Source organism: Sebastes fasciatus, chromosome 9 (genome assembly GCF_043250625.1).
Source record: "Sebastes fasciatus isolate fSebFas1 chromosome 9, fSebFas1.pri, whole genome shotgun sequence".
NCBI classification, from domain to species: domain Eukaryota; kingdom Metazoa; phylum Chordata; class Actinopteri; order Perciformes; family Sebastidae; genus Sebastes; species Sebastes fasciatus.
The window spans coordinates 6,780,613-6,807,396 of NC_133803.1; the positions used below are offsets into that span (position 1 = coordinate 6,780,613).

At 40.0% G+C, this 26,784-nt stretch overlaps 2 protein-coding genes across 3 annotated transcripts in view; one reads left to right on the forward strand and one right to left on the reverse strand.

Annotated features, from left to right (window-relative positions):
• Positions 1 to 264: 264 nt before the first annotated feature.
• On the reverse strand, positions 265 to 19,058 carry edaradd (EDAR-associated death domain). 2 transcript variants are annotated; one of them, XM_074645703.1, is made up of 6 exons: positions 18,853 to 19,058; positions 8,699 to 8,757; positions 8,261 to 8,303; positions 6,494 to 6,567; positions 1,712 to 1,760; positions 265 to 987 (listed from the first exon to the last, which is right to left on the reverse strand). In XM_074645703.1, the coding sequence occupies exons 1-6, from the start codon at positions 18,908 to 18,910 to the stop codon at positions 599 to 601; spliced, it is 672 nt and encodes a 223-aa protein (XP_074501804.1). In that variant the 5' UTR covers positions 18,911 to 19,058; the 3' UTR covers positions 265 to 598. The 2 variants fall into 2 exon arrangements, with proteins under 2 accessions (XP_074501804.1, XP_074501805.1); XM_074645704.1 differs by having other exon boundaries at positions 6,494 to 6,564; positions 18,853 to 19,057.
• A 6,148-nt stretch (positions 19,059 to 25,206) lies between these two features.
• pdzd8 (PDZ domain containing 8) overlaps positions 25,207 to 26,784 on the forward strand; it is a 40,932-nt gene continuing 39,354 nt past the window's right edge. Inside the window, exon 1 of the mRNA XM_074645682.1 lies at positions 25,207 to 26,277. Within this exon, the coding sequence (XP_074501783.1) occupies positions 25,406 to 26,277 (872 nt within the window). The 5' untranslated portion in view covers positions 25,207 to 25,405. The remainder of the gene's footprint in view (positions 26,278 to 26,784) is intronic.

Sequence of the window (26,784 nt, forward strand, 5' to 3'; positions counted from 1 at the left end):
TTCTTGGCAAACCATCCGATAGTTGTTGAGAAATTCCACTCAAAACTACAAATGTCCAACCTTGTGATTGCGCTAGAGAAAAAGTCAGGGGATCACCAAAGTCATTAGGATGCATCGTTCAGGAACTATGAATGTCCATCCAATCCATCAAGTTAATGTTGAGATATTTCACTAGATAAGTGGAAACTTTGACCTGCTGGTAGCGCTATAGGAAAAGTCAGGGGATTCATTTCATTCAGAGTTATAGGATTCATGCTCCATGAATCATAAGATAAGTCTTTATTTATCAGGTATAATTAAAATCATGAATGTCAGAACTGACAGAACAGGCGGATTGGCCGTCAGGCAAAACAACATTGCCATCCATAGAACCACACCGCTAGCATGCCTAAAGTCTTGTAAGTGCTATACTGCCTGTAAGGTCCTGAAGCACCCAGCAATGCTGACATTCTCTACAGGAAGTTTTCAGTTGTTGGTCATGGTTTTATCTGTCGTTTAAGATCACTCGCTAAAGTTATTAACGATAAAAAGCTTATGAAGAAGAAGAAATCCCTAACAAGTACAACCCTGGCAGAGGAAAAATACACAGTCAAACTGGTTAATGAGTCTGTTGCCAGCGTGACGGCCAGTCCTTCTCTATCCAGCTCTGCAGCAGTCGCAGCACATCAACGCGCTGGTAGATGCGGCAAAGTTCAGTGAGCTCAGTGACCGTCTTCTGGTTGTAGCGCAGCAGGAACTCCTGGGTGGGGCTGTGGGACAAGGAGCCCTGGGTCTGGTGCTCCAGCAGGGTCAGTTCATCGTAGCTCATCCCCCAGCGACTTGCAAAGTTTTTCCAGTTTTTGATGGTGCAGTGGTTTGGATCCAGCTTGAGCCGCAATAAGTCCAGGAGATCCTTGTCGTTCATGAGGTCGCTGATCTTCGGAGGAGGCGCTGGGCAGCAGCACTTTTCACAGGGGCTGCTGAGGAACCGCAGTTCTTTGGGGTAATCTGAGCTCGGAGATGGACAAGGAAGATTGAGTTAGCTCAAGGGAATGTGTACATTGCAATCTGCTCTGTATTGACATCAAATGTAAAATGTGATAGTTCTATTATTATCCACCAAACTGCTAGTAAAAATAATCGCAGATTTAAAAAGATAGCTAACCGCTAGCTTGTCAGAGAAGATGCACTTTTTGTGTGTTATTGGGAGGGGGTGGTACTGACTACTTACTGGAACAGGCTTTGAGTATCTCAAACATCTTCCTGAGAGATGTCTAATCTTCTAATCTTCTAATGTCTAATCTCCCTTACCAAACATGAAAGCAGCAGGACAACGTGGGTAAGAGCAAACATAGCTACTCAAATTGACAGTCCATACAAACAGGGAATTGAGCAGTATAAGTTGATGAGAACAGTTAAGTGTTCATCTGCGTGAGAGATGTGAAATTGCGCATTATGTCAAATTATTAAATTGTGTAATTTTCTGGTTTTGCAATCTGTGCAAAGCAGTTGTTGCGCCATAATTCTTTTTCCGCCTAAAAACATCACTGTTGCCGTCATTACACGGCATACACATTCATTATATTTTCAAAATGAAATGTCCTTTCCTGGCTGATGATGCTGGGAATATTTTTGGCAATATTTCATGTTAACAATCCACCAAGAATGAATGTGATTTTCATGCAGAATGATTTAGTCAAGATTTTCCCATCATTATAAGAAATTGATATACCTGGTGAAGTAGATGTTGGGCAGGTGCATTCTTCAACATCTTGAACAGGCTACAACACAGAGAAACACAAATTATTGCTATTAGTTACATCACATCCAGTGCACTGGTTTTCTTTCAAATGCCCAAACTCAATCGCAAACATGCCTGCAATATGAACACAATAGTAATTATTCTCCTCTCACACCTCATGCGTTACACTACAGAAAAGTAGTCAGCAAATTATACGAAACTTTATATCATAAAATAAATATATATCATGGAATGAAAAAACATTATTTCACAGGAAATTTTCTGTATTTTTTAAATGTTTTTTTAGATAAACCAATGAAATGTCTGTAGATTTACAGATATTTGCAGTCATTTAAAGGTTTACTGTTAAAATTATGGCGTCAGATCAGTCTCAATATTAATGAAGCACACAAAGGATTCACAAATGTATTTTGTGATTTAAATATAAATGATTCCACAAAAATATTTTTCAATGCACACAAAAATAGTTATCTTTGTATATAAATGTAAAAAAAAATATATATAAATAAGATTCACAAATATATTTCTGATGCACACACAAATATTTCTTGGTTTAAATAAATGTAATAGAAATCCATAAATATATGTATTTAAAAGTATTTGCAATTATCATCAAAAACACATTTGGATGTTGTTACATTTATATACAAACTGTTGAACCTGCATTTACAAACTGCTTGTCACGTCTGAACTTCACTTGTGTGGATTTTTGAGGCTGAGAATTGGTCAAGGACAGGAGGAAAACCAACCCACGGCGTTGTGTTATTTTACACTAGTTGGCTACTCATATGGGGGGTGGGGGTTGCGTTCCCCACTGACATTTGCATAAACGTAGTCGGCCAATCAGGACATGCCTACCGAATACGTGCCTCCCACAGTATGTAACGCGGCGTCCATGCAGCGCCCCCTGGTATCCCACACCCTCTTCAGCGAACGGCGCTGGAGTGTCAGGGCCCCCTTCGTAGAGGGCTCCGCCTGTGCTTATAGAACTACCTTCGTTCTCACTCACACAGGCTGGATGTACGCCCTGCCGTGCTATCAAGTCAATCTAACCACACTGATCCAGATCGGCTAAGGATTAGCCACCGCAGCAAGTGATATCCTGTCTCAGCTCTCACAGCCACCAAACCCTCCATTAACAGGAGGCTGGCCTGACTGGGGCCGACATGGAAAAGGGCTGAGCTGGTAATGACCTCACCTGCAGCAGCAGCAGACCTCTCGTCACTGTGTTTCCTATCTCTTTTCTCGCATGTGGGGGTAGATGAAAGAAAAAAACAGACACAAGAGTACTCCCTCCACCAGGGTTAAGCTGTACTGCTCTTTATTTCCCCTGAGGTAATACAGTCAGACACCTAGTTTTTATTAATTTATTACGTCGATCTGTGATAACACCGCAACGGAACCAAAACGAGGGGTAGCAGCGGAACAAACTGAGCTTACTTTGAGGTCCTTGAACGCCTCATAGACAGCTTATCTGTAACATCATTCAAAGCCCCTATACCGGATGAGGTGTGCTTTCTCAGCCTCATGCCGGCAATAGCATTCACACAGCCTCATGCCACCGGCTCTGTACACTTACTGTATGTCAGCGTGACTGTGCCGGGCGCCCACTGACTCTTTTGCCGGAAGGTACATTTTGAACAGATAGAAAATGTGCGATTAATCACAATTAAATATGTTAATCGATTGGCAGCCCTACTTTTTACTATTAATAGTAAATCAATAGTAAACCCCCAAGTCCAACCTTCGCATCTTCGGGAACAGAGCCTTCTTCATGGCAGCTCCCGGGCTTTGGAACTCACTCCCCCAAGACAGTCAGTTCATCAATGTGTGTCTGTCACGTTGTCTGTTGTTTTTCCCACCATTGCCGCTCAGTGTAAAGCAACTTTGCGACTAGAAAAACGCTATATAAATTCATTTATTTTTATTATTATTATTATTATTATTATTATTAGTAGTAGTAGTAGTAGTATTAATAAAACTATTAATACCGCACAGTAAAAGTCCTGCGTTCAAATGTTTACTTCAAGTAAAGAGTGAAAGAGAGGTATTATCAGCACAATGTGCTTAAATGTACTAATAATCTGTTCAAGGTGAAGCTTTCAATTCTAATATGATGCTGGATAGTTTACTGACTAATAATGCATCATATTTTAATTGTTATATTTTGTGAGTCAAATTGGAATCTGCGACGTAAGCAGTAACATTTCTCTGTCAGGTAAATGTAGTACTGCAATGTTTTCCTCTGAAGTAGAAGTACACAGTAAGTAGTATACAGTTGAGTTGCATATTTTGCTTTGGGGGCCTTTCGTAAGTTATTTCAGGGTACAATGAGTTAGAATAGTAACATAATTCGATGCTTTTCATATCTAAACATAATAATACATCTACAGCTGTTTGGAGCCCTTAGTTGGGGGGAACCACAGTGTATTTCACCGGTGTTTATGACCGTGAGTAGCCGTGACTTGGGTGTGTGATGCGGCTTTGTCATGGTACCAAGAACCAAGGACACGCAGTGTCAAGTGTGAAGTTGTTTGTATGGTTCTCAAGAGAGCTGCAAGCAGCAACACCACAGGCCAAACATCCAGCCCGTTCTGAACAGGCATGTTTTAAACGGGCACTACACTATTGTAACTATAAAGTGAGTTGCCAAATTTCCACTAGTGGAGCCGCTGTACGGAGCCGGGGATGAAGACTGGATTTGATAAGCAGCTAGCTAGCATACATGAAAACAGATAAACCAGTTTATGTCACGTTATAAATTAATTAATGCCTACATTTTTTTAATGTTATTTTTGGTTCATTTAATGGCATATTTGTTTATTTATCGAGTAATTTAAAAAAAATTTATTATAATTTTTTTATTTTGGCAGGTTCCGTCCTCTATACATGACGCACTTTCACTGGCTTCTGTAAGTTAAACATGTTTCAACAAATGCCACGTTGCACACTACGGTGCATCGAGGCCAGACAGAGAATCAAGACGCTACGCCTGGAGGGACGTATACGTTTTACTGGTGATGACTGGACCGACTGGAATGGACAAATTCAAAACACTACTAACTGCATGGTTATTTTCAACAATGCTGTCTTTTACAAAGCTACATGACAGAGACTGATGTTAACACTCTCTCTGCCTCCTGTGTTCCTGCTCTGTTATTAGCAATACTCACATCTGCACCTGCAGTTCACCGGGACAAAACCACATCCTGTACGTTCACAGCCTAAATTAGAAAGTACTCACAGAGTGTGTAACTCTGCCAAGGTACAACAGAATTCTCTACATTTGGTAGTTCTAATAAGAGAACAAAATATGATAATATGCATTTAGATCCAGATCTGCATCAAGATACACAGAACTGATGGCGATTGCTGATTGGTTGATATGGCGGTCGTATATTTGGAGAATACTCCAAATATATTATTTAATGCACAGACGTTTTGAGTCGAGCTAGGACAGCGTTCTAATTATTAAACATCATACCACATGTGCGGTGGCAGTAATACATACTTGAACGTAATGATTTAAATGAGGATTTTTCATATTTGACATGTTTTTTATGAAGAACCACAGGGGACCGAGAAACATTTCTATTGATTGTTTATTTCACTAGGCTGCTATTGTGATTTTTTTTTTTTTATCTCATTGGCTGTTTATTATGACGGATGTGGAACAAATGTATATTATTCTGGAGGCTAACAGTAACTGCCTGTCTGTGGCGATATGAATGGAGTATAGAATTTAAACAACATTTGCAATGTAAATAAGCAGGCTGTCTCTTCCTGAATTTATCTGATGTTAACAATAAACACTTCTAAGACAGGGAAACTGTCTCTTACCTTTCTGACTTCTTTCGTCTTCCAGTAGTTATAGTTATGACCCAGTTTCCCTGTCTTAGAAGTGTTTATTGTTAACCCATAAAATAGATTCAGAAGCATGTTTATTTATATTGCAAATGTTTTCAAGTTTGTTGGAGAATTGATGTGAAAATGGGATGTCTACAAAAAAAGATTTGTCATGAATCTAAGAAAAAAAATGGTATTGCATCTACGCCCAACAGTTCAGTAGTTAAGCGCCGAAAACTAAGTAGATCATGAACGGTACCAAAAAAGTGATCAGTTCTTCCTTCGTCCATGGCCTAAATTCCCTGACATGTGTGATGTAGTTTTAGTGCTATCCTATCCTAACTAACACCCCAGCAAAGATGTTGATATAAATCACAGGAATATGATGACTTTTTTAAATCTTTTACAACATTCCTGTTCATGCCTATGTGCTGAGGTTGCATTTTCTTTAATCACATGAACTTCACATAGTAGACGGTTTAGTTTCAGTCCAACACGGCGACGCAGGTCAAACATGCATCAGTGGTCAACAGTGGGAATCATCTGATCTGGCTTCTCAGCCAAAGAGAGTCTTCAATACTATTGATTCATATATTACATATTCATGTTTATGAATGACAGTAGCTGTTGGTGAAAGGTCTACATTGTGCTTGCTTCCTACAGGTGGAACAGTTTGTGGTTACCTCACTTGTGTAAGAAAGAAGGAGAGAAGGAAAGTTTGGAGGGCCTGAGTGGGTGAAAGTGAAACCAAGCTTTATTTGTCACTTGTGTGACATCATTCTGTGTAAATTACGTTTATTTTTAGTGATGTCTGTGACGCCTGTGGAACTGAGTCTCTGTGAAAGATGACGATAAAGGGACTAAGACGGTTCAAACACAGGCTGAATCAAAGGTGGTAATACTGACCTGTCTTATTCTGTCTGAGGAGGGAATCAGGTATCCAGAGGGCATGGAGCTCAGGTGGAGGGTCACCGCATCTGCTGGAGACACATTACTGACATCAGTGTATTCTGATAACTAAAAACATTGCAGGAATATTAATAATCACTGACAAATATGCTTTTTTTCACAATGACAGAAGACACTTCAAAATGTACTGTAAATTCTCAAATAGAGACGTGGTCTAAGTTTACCTCAACAGCAGAGAGAGAGAGGCCTAAAAATTACATTCCCATAAAACTAAAGGTATTTTCGTCCATGTAAGGAGGAGCTCTGGGTCTTGGTGGTGGACGGACGGGTCCGACAAACACAGGACTTTCACCCAGGAGACTGCTGTTCATGTCCCGTGTGAAACCAAGGCAGCGTTGACTTATTTCAATTCACGTCCATGACGTAAATAGCGGAATAAACATAGCCTACTTATTTAAAGCCAAACTATGGTGTTTTACTAAACCTAAACAAGTAGTCTTGTTGCATTTTAGTTTAGTTTTGTTTCAATTCACAACATGAACCACGTGTTTAAAACTGCTATCCACAAATCAAGAGAAAACATGGTTCCCTCGAAACGTAATTGAGAATGCAGTTCAGTTGAATGGGAACATACCAGTTGCCATTTGGTACAGGTTTAAATTACCATGTTACCCAGGCCTTTATTTCTAATTACCTCCGCCAAGGCCAAAGGCCTAGGAAGGAGGTTATGTTTTCACCAGCGTTGGTTTGTTGGTTTGTTTGTTGGTTTGTCCGTTTAGAGGATTACTCCAAAAGTCTGCAATGGATTTCAATGACATTTTTTGGAGGGGTGGGTTGTGGCACAATGAACAATCCATTCGATTTTGTGGCGATCCAGATCATGATCCGGCTTCGGGAATTTCTTTTAATAACTCCGCTCAGCCTGTGCATTAACACCACAGGCTTTAAGACATGCGCAGTGTAACTGATGACGCGTTCATGATGCGTCACCCTGCCTCTTTCCTTCTGCCAGCAGAGAGAGAGAGCGGGGGGTGGAGGGAGAGGGGAACACCTGTAGATTCACATTAAACTCGGTGAAATTACAGTTGAGTTCGACCAAAGCACACTAGGTGATTGCTGGAAAGAGTAACTCGAGAGAGTAGCTCGGCGGAGGTCTGCGCTCTCCGAGTGCCATTCTAGTTGGGAAAGAGGCTGCATGTCTGTGACACTACACGAAGCATCGTAGCTGCTAAGTTAACGCTCCCGGACGGGTGAATTGGGGACTCAGTTGTCTGTTGTGCTCATACGCTGCAGCTGGCGCACCGCTGCATGCCAAGCACAAATCTTGTCGGTTAACGGTTAATAATCGGTTAACGAGGGTCGGTTATCGGTTATGAACATTTTCAAAATTAGCATTCCTACTTCCTACATGAATGTTTCACATTAGAAGCCTTCCGGTGGCTCAAAGAGCACAATAATCCCTGCTGGTCTTGATAGACTTTGAATTTCAAACATCTGTTTCATTGATGAAAAACAACAACTGGAAACTAGTAGATGGATAGATAGATAGATAGATTTAGTGCTGTGGAAATACATAATTCTGAATTTACCACGTGAGCTATTATATTACAGGTATTCACCCAAAGCCCCCCACCCCCACCCCCACCCCCGCCTCCCACCATGCCTTTATTTGTTTGCACCGGCCACTCTGCCTTTTATTGATTTGAGAATTGACAGAATGTATGATAGAAGTAGTATGTCCATATACAGTATGTCCTTATTTACCGTTAGGATCTGTCACCTGCACTGGATAATTGGCCTCCAGGGACTGTGGGAGAGAGACAAGGGGCAGACAAGAAAATATTAGAAAGAAAATGAATAAAGCTAAAGAGAGAAACATGCCCTGTTAACCTGTTTTCACGGGAGCTTTTGTATTCTGTTCTTAAGACTGAGGCAATATTCAAGACGTAGTCTGCGACTGTGGAAGAAAATGACTCTCTTTGTGTGCAAAGATCAACCTGCTACGACCTGTTCTCCAATGAGCCCTCGGGCGCTACCAATCACAGCATAGTGTGTTCAGTTATGGTACATTTCTTAGCAGATTACTGTAAGACTCTGTTTTCTGAGGAAGAACAATGAGAAATCAGTGTAAAGCAAACTGGATAGAAGGCAAGTCAAGACAAACACACGAGTAGAGAAAAGAAAAAAAGAGAAGTTGCTTACAAATTCTGCCACAAAGCTGGTGGTGTCTGTGTCCTCCACAGGTTCAGAGCTGCTTCTGTCTGTTACAGAAAAGGAAAATGCTTCAATATTTGCGACGACATGCTGTCACCTCTACACATTTCATCCACTTCCTACTTATCACCTAACAGCTGCAGAGATGCACAGAAAAGCCACTTCCTCCAAGCAACGTGTCTGTTCTGGTATGTGAGAATGATGTAGTTTGGACATGTTCATGTAGGCAGTAAAACTGGGTAGTAATGACACATGGTGATCATTTACAGGAGGTAAACTGCTTTATGTCATTATCCTATTTTCATTTAAGCTGCATTAGACTTTGCCAAATAAAAAAAGTGTGAAGTTTAGATGTGTTTATCCTCCACTTCATTCCTGATAAAAAAAACAGCTTTTAGTGCATTAAAGCTTCTCAGAAACAATGAAATTACTGTTCAGCTCCAACATGGAAAACTCTTAACTCAAATGCCCTCAGCGCTGAAAAGGAATATTTCTAACAAGCACATTCACGGATGAGTTGGGAGAGCAGCACAAAGGCAGCTTTTCAGCTCCAGAAAATACCTGAACGGGTCCTTCATCGGTCCACGTCACTGTAAAGCCATTGTATCCAACGGGCTCCAAATAAAGAACTCATCTGGCCTTTCTTGGGTTACACTCTATGACGATGAAACTTTTTTTTGCATGGGGAACTAGAATTAGGATTAAGTGATCAGGTGTAAGCAGGCTGTTTCCTCCATACAGCTTTCAAGGTGTTGTTCACCTGAGAGAGAGCAGTCGTCTATGTAGGTCACGGAGACAGTGTCACCAGCCTGTACATCAGCCTCAGACTCAGTCAAACAGCCTGGTTTTAACTGATATAAAGTTTGGATTCTGGCATACCAGTCATATTGTCATACATGGTACAACCAGTTGCAGCTAGGCATCGACTGGGTTCGACTGGGTTCTCGTGACATCCCTAGTCACGATAACTACTTCTGATGGACGATATATTGTCCCAGAAATAATTGCGATAATCTTCATTCAAGTTGTGTTAAAATTATTGTTATAATATCGTGTCGAGATCGTGATCCCAATATCGTGTATCGTATCGTGAGCTGTGTGAATCGTACCAACCCTACTGTAAAGTGATAAAATGACGTCTTCTCACATGACCTATGACATCGGCGTTCGAGCGATCAAAAATTCCTTCGCAATTTAGCGCCACATTAGTTTGAGGGTTATACCACCCAGATTTGACGCAAATCCGATAAACTCTCTAGGAGGAGTATGTAAAAGTATGCATAAAATACATGAAAAACGCACAAGATAGCCGAATTCCAGGTAGGCGGAGCCAATGAAACCCAATGAGAAATATGTCTGAAATAATGAGCGGCAATTCTAGGCAATGTCGGCTGAGTAAACCCAAAAGGTCATTTTAGGGTTATTAATGCTTTCCTTATGGAGTGTCTATAATCCTCAAAGTCCAAAACAAAGATCTTTGTTTCAGTCAAGGAATGCAGACGTACCTTAACAAACACGGTAAACACAATCATTTACTGTACACCAAAGGGGAAAAACTGTAAGTTTTCTGCTTTTTTTTCTGTTTTCTGTCTGCTGTATTTCCCAAAGCAGCGGTTACCTGCATTCGTTACTCAATTGCAACCACGTTCACAGAAAGTAAATGTTCGTAACGCAGTAGTTTAGGGAACAGACGGCAATCCACTGTGCAAATGTTGATATTATGAAAAGCTGGTTTGCAAAATGCTCTAAATAAAAAGTAATCGGTGGGTAAAATTATCGTTATTTTTTATAATTCAGTCATCAGTAATTCCTAAAAGCTTCCCACATACATGAGCACTCATGACACAGACACTACTCTTTCTATCGAGACACACACACACACACACACACACACACACACACACACACACACACACACACACTGTAGGCCTAATATGGTGTTTTCCAGTGTATGGTTGCATTTCCTGCATTGCCACATGATTTATTACGTGCACTTCAACTATCTTATCTTTCTGATTATGGAATCAAACTTTTTCACTTTTTTTTTTTTGAAACAACACAGAGCACAGGTGACAGACAACGCTGTAAATCCATTAGAGGGGAAATTAAAGGTAAATCCCCGTCATCACAGTTCTGTAGGCCAGCCCACACAGGTCTACTAGGAAATGTTGACATGTTGCACTTTGCTCCAATGTTGCGTTCAGTCACTCTACTTCTATGGTCTATATTTGTCTGTGTTAGTTTCTGGGGGAATATGAGCACGGAATCAATAGTTCACATCTGACCGACATGCTGAACACACTACATGCTCGCTTGTCTGTATGGGCACAAAAATGTGTCACTAGAAACTGAATTTGTCTTGTTTAACTTGAATTGAATTGAATTGAAAAACTGAATCTGAATAGAATAATTTGAAAATAAAATGTATTAGTTTGGAGCTGAATTCCAATAAACTTGAAACTGAACTGTAACATTTTGAAACTTAACTCAGATGCTCTTAAACTTTATTTAATCCTCACTGAGGATTCAACGCTCTGTATACTCTACCACATTCAGTTCTCATCAGAGCATGTGAGCGGAGCACAAGCGAGCGCAAGGATTCTGGATGGATGCAGAGCGGATTTAAAAAAAAAAAAATACACGCTCCATTTTCGCTCTGGTACCTACAATACCTGCTCACACCATGAGTTCAAAGCATGCCCGAGCCCAACCCAGAGAGCATCTACCACACTATTTTCTGTCAAAAATCACCTGTTGCGAGCTTGACAATGGAGTTCACAAAGTATTTTCGAAAGGAAGCTGAGGAGCGAGCGGTGATTGATTTGAGCGGCTTTGAGTAGTAATATAAAAGGCAAGAAATTGCTCACTGTGATGGGTTACCTATCTCAATCTGGTTTTCAGTAAAGTAAAGGTTGCTTGGAAGGTAGAAATAAAACAACTAAAAAGTGATCATATGCTTAGGGAAGTAATGTCAATGCAGTAATGTAAATTGTGGGTGATTTCTAGTTAATGTGCTCACAAATGAAAAACAACCAGTGCATAGCTAAACATTGCACCCCTGGGTGGTATCCCCCCCTTTAAATATAGCAATTAAGTATTAGGACTTACAGCCAGTTACACAATTATCAAGTGTAAGTCGAACCCCAGCTCAGTTTGAGCATTGTTTCTCCCTCTCTGGGAATGCAGGGGCATGTGACTGCACGCTCTGGATAAAGTTCAAGAGATGAAATATAAACCACATCATAATACATTGCTAAGGGCCATAATTCCACACAGGTGAACAGCTTTTCTCTCCATTTTGACCACCCATGTCTCCCATGAGGTAAAGCACAGTTTCTATGCACCCTGTGTAGTGGGGCTGTGAGTTTGTTTTCCACACATGAATTGAGGTGAATGGCATGCCAATACCTGACCCAGGCCACGGCGAAGTCTAGACTGAGAGCAGCTATATACAAACACACTGTACAAACTCTCTGCTACATGTGTGACATAGCTGATAGTGGGTGGTAAGTGTGTCTGTCTCACTGTGTGTGTGTATTCAGGATTAAACAGGTATATTAATGCTTATAATACCTCTTTAATGACATATAATATATGAATATAACACGAAAACATTCTACAAAAACTGACAGCACTTTTTTGTAGAAAAGAAGAAGTAGGGATGTTAATAATGAACCGTTTAACCGACATTAAGCATTTTAACTGATTAACGCTATCGGTTAAACGGTTAAAAGAAATATTAATAATTAATTAAAAAGCTGAGCAAAACTCAGAGGAGCGGCTTGTCAGTTTAAGGAGAAAAGCTGGTCCACCTTAACAGCCCACCTTAAGAGGCAGAGCCGGAGTTGCAGGATACAGGAAGTTGGCTGCGGTCTCTCGAGCTCGCTTGAGCGAAGCGGAGCTGAGGAGTTGTAGCATTTATCCAGCGACAAATAAACTGTACACCTACGTTCACAGCTATAACGCCACCAACAACCTCACACTCACTGCCGCCACACACACGCGGTCTGTCGGACACTCGTTAAAGTTACGCCGCGCTGACAGACTGTATGTGTGTGTGGAGGCCGTGGCGGCCGTGGCGGCGGCAAGTACGAAGCCTCCGGCAATGCTAGAGCTGCTAACGTAGCACAAACACACACAATGTTTGTCGGACACTTGCTAAAGTTATGCCGGGCAGACACACAGCTGACTAAATTTGCGGTGGAGACTTTTACTGGGAAAGTGGCACCGTTGCTGCTAAGTTACAGTCCCAGACGGTGAACTGAATACAGTGAATGCAGCATCGCGGCTGCTACAGTAGCTCTCCTGACGGTGAACTGAAGACAGTGAACGCAGCACCGTGGCTGCTACTCTCCTGAGGGTGAACTGGAGACTCAGTTGTTTGGCGTGCTCATACACTGCAGCTGGCACACCGCCGCATACGTCGCACTAATCTTGTCGGTTAACGGTTAATAATCGGTTAACGAGGGTCGGTTATCGGTTTAGAATTTTTTCAAAACTAGCATCCCTTACCGTTACCGTGACATAACATTACATATACAGTATATTATATATATTAAGTGATAGAAGATTTTGTCTGTATCACCCACCCCCATCTCTGTGTGTTAATTACACAGCTGGATTCAGGATGTAGTTAGCTTAGCTTAGCTTAGCATAAAGTCTCTTTCCAAATTTTGGATCTAGTTTGTTTAATCCAAGATAAATATAAATATGACAATTTGGTGGGAGTTACACATGCTGAAATTATTTCTTGACGAACAATTGCTGAGTGCACAGCTTCCCAGAGGCTTGCTGTCAAAGTGAGGAGTAGCCAGGTTTGGTACCATCATGGTCCTGTATAGAGACCAAAATACAAACCTGTGATCATACGGTGATCACCAACGATCATATCTGGCAACCCGTGCTGCTATCAAAGATGTTGCACGGAAGTGCTGGGCAGATGGTTGTTAGTCAATAAATAAACACCTACAACGTCTACAGAAAAGACTTCCTTCAAGTTTCAGTGAACAGATCAACTTTAAACCAAACATATCTCTGTTGGTACAAGCCAATAAAAACCCATATTAGTCAAACCATAGACCTGTAGTCAAAAATCTATTTAAGTAAAGTTCAACAGTTTCAAGACGCTGTGTTGGAAAGGTCAAGGAAAAAGGTTGAAACAGAAGTGACATCTGATTGGCTTACTGGTACTAATGTCACAGCTGCAAACCCACATGTGGCATCATTGCAAATGTGTTATCTGACTTGACTTTGCTGCTGTAGTTCTGACATCAGCTGTGGTATGGCAGGGCGGAAACAAGTCTAGTGCTATAAAATAGGTAAAAACTTATCACAAATTCACTCTGAGATCTACACGCGAACAGATGTTGGGGGGTAACATGGCCTAATTCCACTGTTCTCAATCTTTGTTACTTGATAATAATTATATAATGTTTGCTGATGTATTAACATTTTCACATGGTGTCCAAATAAAGAAAAGAACTTCAATAAAACATTGCAGCAGACAGTTTTAACTGGACTAAAACTCCACATCCTGGCTTATAGTTTAGAGATCAATTCAAGATTATTATTTGTTACTGTATACTTGGATCAGACAAACTCGCAGCGTGTCTTAACACATGATCATTATCCAAACACAGTGTGTGAAAGTGGTTTTGGTAACTACCGGCAAAGTCGGTTACACTTAAAGGAAATAATATGTATATACACATGCCATGAGATCATGTTTGCTCGTGAGCCGAGACAGCAGGCTGGATGTACACGTACGTGAGTATGACACACAATCAAAATATAAATGAGAAGTAGAGAAGTTGTTCAGCAGTACGAGGCCTAGAGAGAAGTTGGTTTACTACAGAATCTAAAGCCTTTGACTCTCATCAAAAGCAACATGGAAAACATTGGAGAGCTTTTAACGATTATCACTGAAAACGAGAATAAAAAGAAAGTGTACAATCACATGTTCAATGAACAACACATCTATGAACATTGTTCATAGTGTTGCCTCTAACGAATCACTGAATCATACGTAAACAATACCTTCTCCACTGAGTGTCGAGGAAGGAATAACAAGACAAAAGTGAGCATGGCTCACATACTGTACCCCTGCTCACTGCTTGACCCCTACTAAAGTAGGGCCAAAGGTTTTGCCCTTTTGGAACTAATGGCATTAATCTATTGAGCACAATCTAGCTTGTTATTATCAAAAATGTTGGCCACCCTGGACTCTTAATCCCCAAAAGGCAAAACTAGACCACACTGTCAACCATCAAACCAAATGTGAAGTTCCTAAGTGAAATAGTTTCCAAGTTGTACTCCGGAAACAAAATTATGACATGCTAACGGAAGGACAGACAGAAGGACGAATACGGTCGCGGGGGTATAATAAAGCCCCCTTTTAGAAGGGTTTATTATTTATTATTTTAATTTAACCTTTATTTAACCAGGCAAGTTATTAAGAACAAATTCTTATTTACAAAGGCGGCCTGGCAAAGCTGGTTTAGCTAAAAGTTGTCATCTTTATTAGGCCTAATGGTTACCCATAATTTACTAATGCCGTATAGACCAGTTATAAGGCATTAATAAAGAACAACTTTCGGATTTGCCACCAGGGTTGAAGCCACACAACTTGATCTCATGGGAAGACATATAACTACAATTTAACACCATGTTACAGTAAAGTTTTAAGCAAAAAAAAACACTTAGTTAAGTTTAGGAAAAAACATCATGGTTACACTTAAAATAAGCACGTAAACTAAGTAAAATACATACTCAAACAACGTAACACCAGCGCGGAAAAACACTTACATAACTTCAAAAAAACTCAACAACACTACGGGACACAAACACCAGTCTCGAACATGGGCCTCTTGGTTGAAAGTCCTGTGTTTGTTATTTAGTATTTTCCAAAACAAAAGGCCTACATACATACTTGGCAGTATATGGAGAAGCTTTTGAAACGTGTTCCTTTAATAAAATTCTCCACACACAAACAGCTAACGTCTGTACAGGCAGATTGGCTTTCAAAACAACACATTCTCACTCCCAATGCGTCTAACAGCAGCGTGTCAATATACGCTCGTTACATGCATAGTATCCCTTTCAAAATAAACTTCCGTTCTCACAGGAAGTTAAGTTTAGGCAACAAAACCACTTAGTTAGGGTTAGGAAACGGTCGCGGTTGACGTTAACTTCCCTGACTAGCGACTCACGTGACAAAATAAGTCTACGTTACTTTTTAGTTTTTCGTATGCGTTTTTTTAATCTGTCATCCGATAAAAAAACGTTGATGTCTGATGTGTTTATTATTCTATTTGTTGCAAAAATTTGCAGTAAAAGACAAAACGGAACTAATTGCGTGGGTGCGATGGATAGAGCTAGTCCCAAACGGGGCATATGAATGAATGACATTAGAAAGAAGCTATCGTTCAGCTGCCTAGAGCTCAATCGCTGCTGTTACGCATTCAACCCCGGTTCCAAGCTGTTCTGCAGTCACCTGTCACAATCTATCCTTAAATTATGCATCTTTTTCCGTATTCTTTTATTTCTTTATCATAAAGGGCTTTGTGCTGAGAGACAACGTGAACATTTATCATGCTATTTTGGATGATGACGTTTGTACGGACGGTGGCTCTGAGTGGTCAAACAACCCTCTTTTGCCTTTTTGACGGATGTGAAAAAAGCACAGAAAATCTAACCTGTTCCGAAAATTTCAATGACGGACGAAAGTTTCAGTCAGTAGACGGGATTGACACAACGAACTGAGACTGATGTCTCAGCCGGATTTGGAAAAACTAGTCCATGCATTTATCTTCAGCCGACTTGACTACTGTAACGGCGTCTTTGCTGGTTTTCCTAAAAAATCGATCAGACAGCTGCAGCTGATTCAGAACGCTGCTGCTAGAGTCCTCACTAAGACCAAGACAGTGGATCATATCAGTCCAGTTCTGAGGTCTCTACATTAGCTCCCTGTCTCTCAGAGAACTGATTTCAAAATACTGCTGCTGGGTTACAAAGCACTAAATGGTTTAGGGCCAAAATACATTTCTGATCTTCTGCTATGTTATGAACCATCCAGACCTCTCAGGTCGTCTGTCGCTAGAGTCAGAACTAAACATGCAGCAGCAGCGTTCAGTTTTTATGCACCAAATATTTGGAACAAACTCCCAGAAAACTGCAGGACCAACTCCAACTCTGAGTCCTTTTAAATCAAAGCTTCAAACTTTCCTGTTTGCTGCTGCCTTTTATTAAACCAAATAATCATCTTATACTGCACTATATCTTCTACTCTTGTGTGTTATATTCTATTTTAGCTTCTCTTCTAGCTTTTATTTTTAGCTTTTTCTTATTTTTTCTAATTTTTAACGTTTTTATGACTGTTTTAATTATGTCTTAATGTTCTTTTGCACTTTGTCGCAATGTTCTTGAATGTTTGTGTAAAGCACTTTGAATTGTTGCTGAAATGTGCGATACAAATAAAGCTGCCTTGCCTTGCCTAAAGATGCAACAATGTCTGACAAAAATGGGTGGGTTGAGTCATGCTCTTGGGTAAAACCCCTTCAATTCCCCTCCTTGATCACACGGTTTGTTTTTCTTTTTTTTAGTTCATCAGGGGTCTCACTTTTTTACTTTTTAAGACAAAAGCAAAAGTTAGTAGGGGAGACTGGGGACAGTTGCAACAAGTCTTATTCCTCCTATCAGAATCATGCTACAGGGATGACACTCATACTGCACATGCTGAGTCAGACCCTCCCCCCACCAAGAAGACAGGAGACACATACAACATCTGTGCTGCATTTATTGAGAAAAAAAAACGTGTTTTGGAGGTATGAAAGTAATTTTTTTCAAGATCTGTAATTTTGTCATACTGTTTTGACCTTTATTTATTTGAATTTATCCAAACTTACTCAGTTTGAATCATTGTTTTGTGGACTTCTAAGTGACATGGTTAGCAAAGTCAGTGTGTTTAGCTAGCACATGGTGTTATGTTGTTGCAACCGTCCCCAGGCCAACCATATTAAAAACAGGCAACACAACAGTGTTTTTTTACATAAAAAAGTAATTGTGGGGTACATAAAATGATAGTTCACCCAAATTTATATAGCTTTTTTCAACATACACAAGTCATTGTGAGGTAAGAATAGTTTACACCAAATACAAATTTGTATTGCTTTTTTTTGTTTTGTTTTGTTTTTACAAAAAAAAGATTATGTTAATAATGTTTACATTTATACATGCACAAGACATTGTGATGTACATAATAGTTGGAGTTATTAACGTAATAGCATTATTATTTTGTATTAATGCACATATTATTGTAATGGTCCTTTAGCAAATAATAAGTCATTATTGATTGTCAGACAGTGAATAAATCATTTAAAAGTAGATTTTGTTTTTAAACCAGTTGCAGTTTGTACAATAAAAGTTAATAAGTGAAATTTTAATGTATTTTTTTACATGTTGCAACTGTCCCCAGGGGTTGGGGTGAGTTGCAACATCTGACTTCTTCCATTCAAATAAATATTGTGAACCATATGTAATCATCATCTTTAAATGGTATGGGTAATTAGCAGCACAGATGTAAGTTTAATATATAAACATTTCTGTTTGGTCCAGTCCAGACAGTCTCTGAGTAAATGAGAGAAATGCTATAAAGTGTTTCAACCGTCCCCAGTCTCCCCACTCGTCTCCAATCATACATTTGACGACTCAGTCTGTCAAGATCACTCGATTATAAATAGGTCCACTGGGTTAAAGGTAACGGGTTTTCCATTATTAGACTGAGGGAGTTTCTAAATTGTGGAAACTTTCTTGACTGTGGTTGCAGACGGCTAAGCAGGAAACACTTGCTGTTTTTTCCACAAACTAACGGTGCTAAAATTAAAATGTGTCTATTGAGGTAATAAATATATATATATATATTAATATTTTAATATAATAATAATTATTATTATTATTATTATTCATAATTATTAATATAATAATATTTTAAATGATCAAAACAAAATTGTGTTGTCACAAAGAAAACAAGATAAAATTAGGAGGTGTCAGAGTGAGCTAGTAGTGTAAAACACATGAAGATAAATGCTATTATGATTAACTACTGTATATTATGTCTATAAAGACAACTTGAATATTTCACTCACCAAATGATTCCTTAAACGCCCTCAAACTGCTCATCTTTGAATCCGTGAGGTCTCCCATGCAGGGAGATGTATCAGGGTGGGATATAAAGTATCTATAAACCGTTAACAGATTAAAAGAAGCAGTAATCCTTCACTGGGAGGCAGGAGGAAGCGCCGACAGCAGCCCAGCGGCGGCAGCTCACAAAATGAAACACCGAGAGATGAGATGAGAAGGTAGTCTACCAGGAGCAGTGCTGCCTTCAAGGGCCCCCCGGAAAAGTCAACTATATCAGCTTCCGGAGGCGTTAATAGGGGACTACTTGTCAGTGTCAAGAAAGGAAAAGATGAATCAAAACAAAACAAAAAACATTCGGGGTTCATTTTATTTATATAATATTTTGCTAGGATTATAATAAAATTAATTATGTAAATCTCATCTGTCGAAAAACTGGGATTGTTGACGATGAGTAATATCTCAATCTTTGTTAGTATAATATCTTTTTCGAAATGTTTCGAGAGATTCTTCTTTAAATGAAACCAAAAAGAAGTTGCATGAAAACAATCTACAAACACATGTTCAATAGTTTCCCCTTCACAATTGCAAAAAAGTGCATCTATTGTTAACAGTTACGAAGAACTTGCAAATATTATCTTTAACAGAGTAGTACCTGTGTGTACAATCTTAAAAATAAACTCCTTGATTTTATTTGGAATTATATATTTATGAGGTAACAGAAATATAGTGTTCCATTGTTTTCTATTTTAAATATAACCACCTATATTTACATATGGGAGTAGTAATATGTTCATAAAGCATTAGTACACTTTTTATCAGATACAGAAACCCCATTAAAGTAAGTTGACGTTCACTGAAGGATAGTTCATCGAGACATATGTTTTGTGCTTAAGACACTATATTGTTAGGTATTGATCTGATACGTTTATTCGTTGTATAATTTATAATTTATTTTTATATTAGTTTTATACTGTAAAATATTTTTTGCAGAATTATAAGGAAAAATCTGAACATGTAATTAGATTGTATTTTGAAATAAAACATTGTAAATTTTAAAAAAGCGCTGTAGACCTGCTTGCAGGTTTAAGTGCAGCTTTAAACCATTCAGTCTAATAGCAGGACTGAAACACTGAACATTATGCAGATGCTTCAGCCATGCCTCTTTGATTCAGAGTGTAAAGTAACCTATAATTGGCCTACTTTAGAGTACATGATGCAGGTTATTTCGACAAATAATGGATGGATTGCTATAAAATTTGGACATTCGTGGTCCCTGAAGAATGACTTTGATCGCTACTAGACTTTTAACCAGCGCCACCAGCAGGTCAGTTCATGCCATGACAACTTCTTTGTCTTAAAAACGTAAAGTTCTATGTCATAATACCAGATATAAAAATAGAAATGGCCCACCTTTTTAAAAAAAATATGTATTATTATTATTATTGTTATTATTATTATTATTATTAAATTTATTGTATTACAAGTTTCCAATGCATTATTTAATTGTGCTTGTCTGATATGTTTATTATTGGCAAAACTAGTGTTTTTTATTAAATTATAGATTTGCTGCTATGGTTTGGAAAATTCTTTTTATTCCTTTTTTTTTCAAACATAGCATAACAAACATAACAAAACATAACACCGGTGCCATAATACAAGAAATTGTGTCTTACATTTAACATTTAAATTAGCTGTTCATTCGTGTTCCGTGTTCACAACGTTCAGTGTCATTTTCACTGTATAAACTTAAATCCAACCATGATGTTTTTTCCTAAACCTAACTATAGTGGTTCTAAGGCCTAAACCTAAAATGAGGCCAAGGGGCGTGATGAAGCGGTGGTATGTGACGAGTTGAGAGGAGAACATGTTGGTTTATACCTACCCAAACGTTTCATATAAAATAATAGTAATATCTCAGTTTTATATGTGTTTACCATCTTATGTTTAAACTTTTTTTGCAAAGTGGACTACACATTTTTAATTCCGTGTTTTAAACATACCTATTCCCCTAAATTCATACAGGCTCTCCCTAATCTTTTAACAACCTCTGAATGCAGTTAGGAAGCAAACGATTTTGTGCTTTTTTTGTGCAGTTTTAAGATCAAATAGATCACAAACTTTTAAAGCATGTAAGTGAATAAATAGTGCATTGGTTGGTTTGTAATAATCCGATCAATTTACAAGTCTTATAGCGCTCTTCTTCTGTAGCATGAAAATGTAATATATATTTCTTTCCACACAGTAGGTAAAGTGGAACTATGAGAAAACACCGCTGTAGTCAGGAAGGCCCAGCAGAGACTATACACACTGAGGCGCCTAAAGACCTTTGGACTGAAAGCACAAATCCTCAGGGACTTCTACCGAGGCACCATAGAGAGCCTCCTGACGGGCTGCTTCACCACCTGGTATGGCAACTGCACCAACGTGAACCGTAAGGCGCTGGGAAGGTAGTGTGCTCGGACCAACACATCACTGGGTGTGAGCTGCCCAGCCTGCAGGAGCTGTACACCTAGCGGTGCCTCAGGAAGTCCCTGAGGGTCATTAAGGACACCACACACCGGGCATCACACCAGCAGTCTGAGAAACAGTTTTTTCCCCCAGGCCATCAGACTTTTGAACAGATAACTCATACAACACTCTCTCTTATACAAAAAAGTGCAATAAACAAGTGCAATACTTCAATCAATGCAATATGTGCAATATAAAAAAATTAGAAAATGCCTGTGCAATGTTTTTATAGTATGCAACCTCTACTGCTCCCATATATATATATATATATATATATAGGCTTCTATATATATATATGTATATATATATATATACATATATATATATATATATATATAGGCTTCTATATTTACCATATACCAAGTATTTCCTTTATTATTGTACTGTATGTTATTTGTAAATACACATTTTTTATTTTTTATTTTATTACTATAAATTTATTTTGTTATCGTTGTGTCGTTTTTTATTATTATTATTATTTTATTATTTTTTTATTTTGCTACTTAACTTACTGTTTTCTTAATGGAGCTTCCCAGCAAAAAGTATTTCACACGATTGTACTTGTATAACCAGTGTGACAATAAACATCTTGAATCTCGAATCAATGCAATATAGCCTATATATTCAAAATATCATTTGTTTTGTATAATATTGGAATGATTTTAGAGATTTTTGTTTTTACATTATTTATCTGTGGTTTCCAACATAAGTTATGATTAATTATTACGCCCGGAAATGTAACACTCTTTCTATTTCAACATCATTTATCATAATTTTTACTTGACTATTGATTTGCCCATTACCAAATATTATAAGCTTTGGTCCGGTGCCCCACCCTCTTTACACTTTCCTTTGACCATTCTTGACTTCATTCTCTCATTTCTCTCTCTGTTTGTGCACACAGCCCTGCAGTCTCATGCCATTTTATGGGGATTGGCAGGGCGTTCACCTGCTGATCAGGATCAACCGGCACACACCTTATGAAGACAATGAGATTCATCATTAAGAACACAGGTACGAACAATTCTGCAGTTTAAGATTGCGTCATGAATCTGACATAGACTTCTCTTTAAGGTAAATATGCAGGTGTCTGTTTCTGCAGAGACCCTGCAGCCCTCTACCTGTACTTTCTCTTTTCTTATTATTTCGCTTTATTCGGGACGCTGCTGGCCTTCACTCAACAGCATTTGGGTCCCACGTGGGGGTGAAACCCGTTCAGGTGGTCAAATATCATCACTTTGTCACGCCCCTTGACTCCTGATACCCAGGCACAACAGTCAGATACAAAACAGCCGTATTCCACGGATGATAACAGGTTGTGTTATGTGCATGTGTTCCAGTGATCCCCCGGCTCCTCTGCCTCTCATCTGCTGTGTGCAGAGTGCTGTTATGATCTGTGTGTGTGTCAGTTGTTTGACCGAGGGCGGAGCTGAGCTACACACACAGACTTTGGCTGCATTCATTCAAAATCCGGCAACTCGGCATCTTCCCGCAGAGTTATGCAGAGTTGTGTGTTTATTTGTGTTTTAGAACGTAACCGCCGGGAAACGATCAGAAAATAACGTTTTATTTCTCTGATCCACTGCTTTGTTCTCACTAACGCCGCTCTCTCTCTTCATTCACTCTATGGCTCGCTCCACCATCGATGCTCTCTCTCTCTCTCTCCAACTTTGAATGCTGTGTGTTTACAAACAGCAACCGACAACAGCTACACATTATACCAAATACTTTACAAACAATTTAATAACAAACTCGAGGGGGATATTGGTGAATGAGGCCCTATGGCTGTTAGTAGTTGTTGTTGGTCTTGTTTAAAGGACTAGTGTGTAACATTTAGGGGGATCTATTGGCAGAAATGGAATATAATATTTAGAAGTATGTTTTCTTTAGTGTACTGTATAATCACCTGATAATAAGAATGAGCCGTTTATATCTACCTAGGGAGCCGGTCCCCTCTCCACAGAGTCCACCGTGTTTCTACAGTAGCCCAGAACGGACAAACCAAACACTGTTAACTTTTACTGCTTAGCCCTGAGTCGATGCCGTTGCCGCCGCCGCTCTCTCTCTCTTGCTTCACCACTCACTTCCCAAGTGCACACACACTCTACACACTGGCTCTCCTCCAAATGACCTACACTACTCCCGCAACAACTGGCTCTAGAGAGAGACATTCACGTTTTCACATCAGCCACCATAGCTCAGTTGGTTGCAATCTGCTCACCTCACCGCTAGATACTGCCAGATCCTTCACACTGGACCTTTAAATATGCTGAGCTAATATGTGCTAATGTCAGCTGTCACTTGTTGTCACAATAACTATTCACGTATTCTGCAGCCTGATGGAGACACCAGTGTCAAACTCAACCATTTATCCAGGTTTTACACATTAACTGGCAACTTGATCACTGACGACACAGAGATACCACGATAGGCTATAAACAAAACATTCATTTTGGACCAGTCAACTTTTTAAAAATGATTAATTCAGTTACATTTTTTGTTTTTTTTAGGAAAAGCCATACTTTTATTCGGCACCTTTCTAAAAGCTCTGTGGATGTAGCCTATTATTATTATTTTAATTATTCGTGTACATAAAAATGTTATCAATAAGCCCTCTAAAATGGACTAATTATATATGGACTTGGACTCCTATAGTTCCTTTCTAGTCATCCGACCACTCAAAGCTCTTTACACTACATGTCAGCATTCACACACACATTCATACACTGATGGCAGAGGCTGCCATGCAAGGTGCCGACCTGCCCCATCAGGATCGAATCTACATACTCATTCACACACCGATAGCACAGCCTTCTGGAGAAGTTTTGGGTTTGTGTCTTGCTCAAGGACACTTAGACATGTGGACCTTCAGATTGGAGGGCGACCCGCTCTACCTGTAAGCCACAGCCGCCCCTGTTGTATGTAAAAACAGCGAGAGAAATGTCATTACAACATGAAAATGACTTGTTAAAACAAGAAAAACTGCTCATTTGCCAGCAATATTCTGCCATATTTATGTGTTAAGCTCTCTTTGTCATCAAAGAAAAACTGAGGTCCGACAAAAAAAAAAGAAAGTCTTTTAACCAATGTGAATAATTTTTTTATTAGGATATCTAAATCTTTAAAATGTAATTACTTTTAAAGCACAACTTGTTCTGGCCCATGAATACATAATGGCTCTCTTAACACCCCAGATGTGCCTGTAGTGGTCTGAGATCATTTGATCAGCTACTTCTTGCTGTTCCCAGGTCCAATTTTGTGACGAGAGGCGATCAGGCTTTTACTGTCAGGGCTCCCAAACTCTGGACTGCACTTAGAGATTTGATCATCTAACTCTGTATCCACTTTTAAAACACTTTTGAAAACACGTTTTTTTTAGGATAACATTACTATAAGTATAAGACTGGGTATAAATATACGTATAGTATGTATACATCTGTTTGTGGACGCATGTGTACATTTAAACACAATTCTGTATATATATTTGTTTTTATCAACTTGTCCTACCATTTTAGCACTTTTATAATTATAGATATGCTCTGTTTTAGAAGTTACCATATTTTTTACTTCTGCTTTTATTGTCTTGTGAAGTACTTTGGAACATCTGTTTTGAGAAGTGCTATATAAATACATGTATTAGTAGTAGTAGTAGTAGTATCTAAGAAGAAAATTGGACAGGGTTTGCTGCAGCAAGTCGCTTGCGGTCACAGACTTTCCCCCGAGCCAAGCTGGAGATAACGGATGACATATCCTGCTGGATAAGGTCAACTGAAACAGGTTTTCCCCCTAGTAGACAAGGTGATAAATCCGACCCACCATGAACGCATCAAAACGAAACACACTCTGCCTTCCGTCATCACGCACGGCGACGTGGATTCGCCTCGTCCAATCAGGTGCGGAGCCCGCAGCTCAGGAACGAAGCAGCAGATGATATGGCAGCTTTGAGAGCGACCAGGTGGAACTTGCTTTGTTAAAAACACACGGGCTTTAAAAAACGCGTGAGATTATGAAAACACTCCGTCTCGGAGACGACGGCAGCAGCGGCTCGACATGATTTACTTAATATTGATCTCCGCGTTGTCCGGGGCCGTCGTCACGCTGCTGTTCCAGTTCCTGCTGATCTACCGGAGGAGCCCGGAGCCCGCAGGCAGCAGGACGGTGCAGTACGTCAAAGTAGTGCCTGATAGCGCGCTGAAGGATTACTTTAATAACACCCAGCATGCAGAGCCAGGCCAGCAGCAGCAGGACGGCTCGGCAGCAGCTAAACCAGAGGCCGTGTCCAGCCGGCAGCAGGAAGCGGCTGTCAGCAGCAGCCCCAAACAACAACCTCCTCCTCCTCACAGCGACGGAGACGAGGCCAAACCAGAAACGTGCAATTTCCTAAATGCCATCTTCTTGTTCCTGTTCAGAGAGCTCCGCGACACCCCTGTGGTCCGACACTGGCTCACCAAGAAGATCAAGGTGGAGTTTGAGGAGCTGCTGCAGACCAAGACGGCAGGTCGCCTCCTGGAGGGACTCAGTCTCAGGGACGTGTCGCTAGGCAACTCTCTGCCGGTCTTCAAAGCCGCCAGACTCATGAAGCCGGTCCCCCTGAACGAGGACGGCATGCCCGACGAGCTCAACTTCGAGGTGGACATCGAGTACAGCGGCGGCTTCCACCTGGCCATCGACGTGGAGCTCGTGTTCGGCAAGTCCGCCTACCTGTTCGTGAAGATGAGGCGCGTGGCGGGCAGGCTGAGGCTGCAGTTCACGCGCATGCCCTTCTCCCATTGGTCCTTCTCCTTCCTCGAGGACCCGCTGGTGGACTTCGAGGTGAAGTCCCAGTTCGAGGGCAGGCCGCTGCCGCAGCTCACCTCCATCATCGTCAACCAGCTGAAGAGGGTCATCAAGAAGAAGCACACCTTGCCCAACTATAAGATCAGGTAGGCTCCTCTCACACACACTACTGAAACTAAACTACATACCCAACTACAAGATCAGGTAAGGGTCCTCTCCTCTCCTCTCACTCACACTACTCTGAATATAAACTACCTACCAGATCACAAGATCAGGTAGGCTCCTCTCCTCTCACACTACTGAAACTAAACTACCTACCAGATCACAAGATCAGGTAGGCTCCTCTCCTCTCACACTACTCTGTAGCCAAACTACCTACCAGACCACAGTGATGCTCTTATACCAACAGCCTGACAGATGAGATCTCAATATGAACACCTGGATGATGGAAGAGCCCCAGTTCTATAGTGCACACTAATATTGTTTGCACTACATTTGACTGATCTAAACTACTTGGAGGGAACATTCAAGACTATCAAATCTGACTACCTGAGCTAAAAACTGGTAACACCACACCACTGGGAGTGACTGTAACCTGATAATCAATCAATAGCATTTCACCATCTGATAGAAGGAGGAAAAAGGAGTGAGAG

Coding starts and splice junctions, on each gene's coding strand:
- edaradd (XM_074645703.1), bottom strand. CDS start 18,910: ATGGGAGACCTCACGGATTCAAAGATGAGCAGTTTGAGGGCGTTTAAG. Junction 8,304..8,698: donor CCAGCTTTGTGGCAGAATTT/GTAAGCAACTTC, acceptor TCTCTCCCACAG/TCCCTGGAGGCCAATTATCC. Junction 6,568..8,260: donor GCAGGTGACAGATCCTAACG/GTAAATAAGGAC, acceptor ATGTGTCTCCAG/CAGATGCGGTGACCCTCCAC.